This window comes from Cicer arietinum, chromosome 7 (genome assembly GCF_000331145.2).
Source record: "Cicer arietinum cultivar CDC Frontier isolate Library 1 chromosome 7, Cicar.CDCFrontier_v2.0, whole genome shotgun sequence".
In the NCBI taxonomy this organism is placed as follows: Eukaryota; Viridiplantae; Streptophyta; class Magnoliopsida; order Fabales; family Fabaceae; genus Cicer; species Cicer arietinum.
In genome coordinates, this window is record NC_021166.2 from 13,362,110 (window position 1) to 13,366,887 (window position 4,778).

General features: G+C 35.0%; 1 protein-coding gene across 1 annotated transcript in view; it reads right to left on the reverse strand.

Annotated features, from left to right (window-relative positions):
• The window catches only part of LOC101492806 (probable beta-1,4-xylosyltransferase IRX14H), a 5,895-nt gene extending 1,818 nt beyond the window's left edge, over positions 1-4,077 (reverse strand). The window contains exons 1-2 of the mRNA XM_004509050.4: positions 2,999-4,077; positions 2,034-2,579 (exon numbers count right to left, since the gene is read on the reverse strand). Of these exons, the coding sequence (XP_004509107.1) occupies positions 2,034-2,579; positions 2,999-3,753 (1,301 nt within the window). The 5' untranslated portion in view covers positions 3,754-4,077. The remainder of the gene's footprint in view (positions 1-2,033; positions 2,580-2,998) is intronic.
• Positions 4,078-4,778: the final 701 nt, after the last annotated feature.

Here is a 4,778-nt window from a genome sequence, read left to right on the forward strand (position 1 = left end):
AGAGATGCTTGTATATAAATAGGAAATCTTTTTATTTTATTAATTATAATATTATTTGTAGATTTAAAAAATTACCAATAAAAACTTTCTAATTGAATGGTAAAATGCGGATTGTTATTAATTACAAATTACAAATTCCAAATTTAGAAATTCAAGCTGTATTTTTGATTGAGTATTATAACGACAATTAGTATTTCAAATTCAAATGTCATAAAGTATCACTAATATATAATTCAAATACTGAGACTGTTCTAATGGTAACAGTGGTATCCCAAACCCCTTTTTCAATAATAGAAACCTCCAATGTTGCCAAACAAAACAGAAAAATGAAATACCGCTTTGCACTCCTCCCAGGAGGAGGAAAAAGAGCTTATCCATGTCATTTAGCACAAACTTTTTGTCTTTTCCCAGTAGGACTAATCCACCAGGAGTTATTCTCAACTTAGTTTGAGACTTGTACTGTTATTTGGTTATTCATTACAATCCTCAGACTTCCGTGTAAATTATATGAACACTACATATCACGTGTGAAAAGATAAATTGCTAAAATATATGGTTTCAACACCAATGAAAATCATATTTGACAGCTTTTCACTGTCAATAACCTTACAGCTTATTTTATATTATATACTTTGCATCTGGATCACTATTAATTGTATTTATTATTTTACTTTTGGTTTTCACTTTGTGGAGAACTATAGAAACGATTATGTCAGAAGTCATAATGCTCTTATTTGTGGCACAACCATTGCTGCCGGGATACTTCGAAATACAGAGTCAAATTTGAATTCTGAAAGTTCGATTTCATTCCACAGATTCTATCAAGATTTTGGAATATTACAGAATTTTAGAACCTTCTGATTACTGTTACTAACTAGCTTGCAGGCCAACTAACACTTAACAGACTCTAAAAAATATGCATAAGTGACTCACTTAAGCTTAGCTGGCAGTGCCAGGTGTTCAAACTGAGATAAATCGATAGCAACTAGACCTGACCCACAGCAATACATTACAAATATACGACATAGCCATGAGGGGCTAACAGAATACTACTAGTCGTTCATATAGTCTTCTCAGTTTCTCCCTTATAGCTATATTTCATGTATAAATGTGAGTATTTTACTTTTTCCAAGTCAACAAGACTGGATCCCTAAATGACCTGAAAATGTAATAACATGTGACATCTGATGTCTACAACAAAATCGGCCCAATTTGGCAGCAGTTCGCTTAGTCAGCTAGATTGTGCATAGCCCAGCCACTCTGACTTAGATCATATTAATAAGTGCTTCAAAAGAACTACTTGTGGATGTTAAAATCCACATTTGGGACTGTAAAACGTGGGTTTTAACTTGAGTTTGTCCTTCTTTTTTGCATGTTTAGAGGTTGTCAAACAAAATTGTTTTTTCTCCTAAAAGCACATTAGACTAAAAGGTGAAAAAAACTCAGTTTTTGCGTTTGGCTGACAATTTCATCCCTAGCTTCCCAAAATCATACTATGGAGATAGAACTTTCAAAACATAAATTACTGATTCCAAATTCACTTTTAACTAAAATCAAATTTCAAAAAATCAAGATTTAGTGAGAAAAAAATCACAAAATCAAGATCACCAAAATTCAAGTTTGCAAACACACATAAACACCATCCTTGGTACATGAGTCTAATATCACATGGTGCTTTGTTTTGCCTATGCAAGCAAGCAGATAGGTTCATGTTAACCACAGAAACACCAATGAAATAGTATATCCTTCTGACTTACCACACTGCCAAAGTACATTTAAATCTCATGGATATTTTCAAGAATCTAAATTGTTAGACTTCAAGTTTTAAGCATTGACATTTGCCTTCTAGATTTCATATTGTCGCACATCTGTTTTAAATAAATGCCATGCCACAGATTTCCATAAATAAAACCCACAAAAAATCCCAAAACGCTTAAAAAAATTCTCTTTATATTTATATTGATTGAAGGAATACTTTATAATAATCGAACATAGGTAAGAACTAGTATATTATAAATTAAGAGATTACTCACTGGGGTGGGAATTTGCTGTCTGTGCGAGCTTCAACCCGCAGCCACCAAAGCAAAACATGGTGTCCACAACTCCCGAGTGGTTCTAACATGGAGGAGTCTTTCAGCAGAGACAGTGGACTGTCAATGTCCTTATCAACTCCATCTAACGCATCAATATCCTTAATCCAATCTGGTTTATCATCAAGATCCTTCCAAACCAACCTGGAATTCAATACAAACCCAGACCATTCAAGCTTTCTAGGTAGCACAGGTGCCCTGTCACCTATATAAACGGCACTCCTCCTTGCATATTTCAACGAATCATAAGTATGCAACCCAACCAAATGATTCGTCGAATTACAAGCAGGACCTTGAACCGGCATTGGTGGGGCCTTCTCCTCTTCCAATAAGGTTGAAGATTCATCCTTATCAGATTGAACAAGTATTCCAACCGAAAATGCCCCTATCCATTTCACACTCTGAATTTCATCAAATAACTCCATACTATGCATATTGCTATCATCTGCAAACATCACAACTCCATCCAGCTCCTCTTTTCTCACAATTCTGTTCCACCACATGGCAAACAATCAAATGTTTACCTATCAACGAACTAAATTTTCAGATCATGCAAAAACATCCACAAAGGAAACAATCATATCCGTGGAAATAAACATTACCATGTATTTGTCAAGCATAATAAACAGGCTAATAGAATGAAGTGCTACAATATTGCTTAGTTTTGTTTTTAACGTTGTAGCATTAACACTTCTGATTGAATGTGTGTTTTCGTGTCCAACACCCGTTACCAATAACACATTGGTTATGTTCAATTAATATATTTTCTCAAATGATTACCGTTGCCAACAGGTTAGTATCAGTGTCGTGTCCAATGTGAGTATTCGAGCTTCATAAGTTTTTAATTGGAGTATTAATTCATTATCCACAAATTAGGAAAAAAAACAGTTTCTCCCAAATTGGTATACCTTAAAGCATGAAGTCGCATTCGAGCTTCCAATTTATGCCTGTCGTTCCAGGAAATCGGCATTCTTTGATTGAAGCCAGTGTGAATGATTCTGAGCCCTGAATTAGCAACTATTGAAGCCGTCTCATTGGTGACACCTCCGGCCTCCACCACGATCCACACAAGATCGTACGGTACAAGCATCAGTGAGTGCATCACGCCGATTAAGTGAAGCTTCTGGAACGTCCGCACGTAGGTCGGCGTCACGGCAATAACAGTCTTAGGGTTCTTTACTCCGAATAGAACTTTCTGCTCCATCTGAACTCTCTCAATTATCCGGTGAGCCTTCATTACCTCGTCGGGATTCGGATGCGGCCACGACCGGATTCGGGTCCCGTGGCGACCGACGACCACACGGCTACCGGTGGAGCCGCCATCCGGAGCTGAAATGTTAACCGGACTCTCAACTTTCCCGATCGGATTCGCGGTGACTGATGACTGGATGCGGAGAGGGGAGGATGCTTCTCCGTCGCCGGCGCGGAACGGAGCAACATAGAAATTGGTGGAGGAAGTGGAGGAAGTGGAGAAGAGGAACAGGAAGAAGATACGGGAGAAGCGAAATCCTAGGGCGAGGCTGATGAGGCAGAACGCGGCATGAAGGAAGAGACAGAAAGAGCCTACTGGAGATTTTCCGGTTACTTCGCCGGAGGACTCCAATGGCGGCGGTACTTTGATGCTGTTGCTCCGGCGGTTCTGCAGCAATGTTGAGAGCTTCATTCTCTGTCTCTCTCTCTGACTGAAGAGTCAAATAGAGAGAAAGTGAAATAATGTGTCTTTATGTGTTGAATTTGCTCTGAAGCTAGAAATAATGCGAGGTTGACGATGGTGATGCTATAGTTTAAATTTAAATGACAAAATCGTTTGGTATTTTCTTCTTTTTGTTGTACTAGCAGATTATAATCTTAGGACAAAACTAATAAAGAATGTGATAACAAGAATAATTATTAATAATAAATGCGAAATTAAAGAGGCTTATGTGTGCAAAATCTATTGGGTAAGTAGATCTATGTCTCGGTAATTGTTCATTACTGCAAAGTTGAAAATGAAGACTCGTTTAAAATATTGCCATTGCCAACGACAAAAATATATGGAAAAGGGTAACCGACTAACCGTGAGGGAGAGAATGATGGATTTTCATGGTCAACGGGGCACAAGCATCTATATCCATTAAAGCAAAATACCAAATTCCTAATCTACTCTATATATTTACAATATTTATTTATAAAAAATGAGTACAATCAAATGGGTATTATTAATTTTTTAATTTATTCACATGTATATTATTATAATATTTATTAAAATTGATTAAATTAAAGGTTTTAATATATAGATATATAATCAAATTATTGATTATTTAATTTTGATAAAACTAAAACAAGTTAATTTTTCAATGTATGTATCCGTAGAAAATGTTCATCTTTAAATTGTATGTTAGTGGACTAAATTTATACACATTAAAAAAATATAATTAATGTTATTTGAAAAAAGTTATAACAATTTGAGAAATATCGACCATTAATTGAAAAAACATAAAGTAGTAAATAATAAAGAGCATAATAAAAAAAAGTATTTAGGGTTTATTAATATTATAAAATACTGGCATATTACCTCAATCCTTAAATATAAAATCCTTCTAAAATAATTATTGTCCCTTTTTAAAATGTTTTTATTTTTATTTTTTAACTATATTAATTATTATTTTTTTATTAATTTACATCTTTTTAATAAATACTACAATAAAT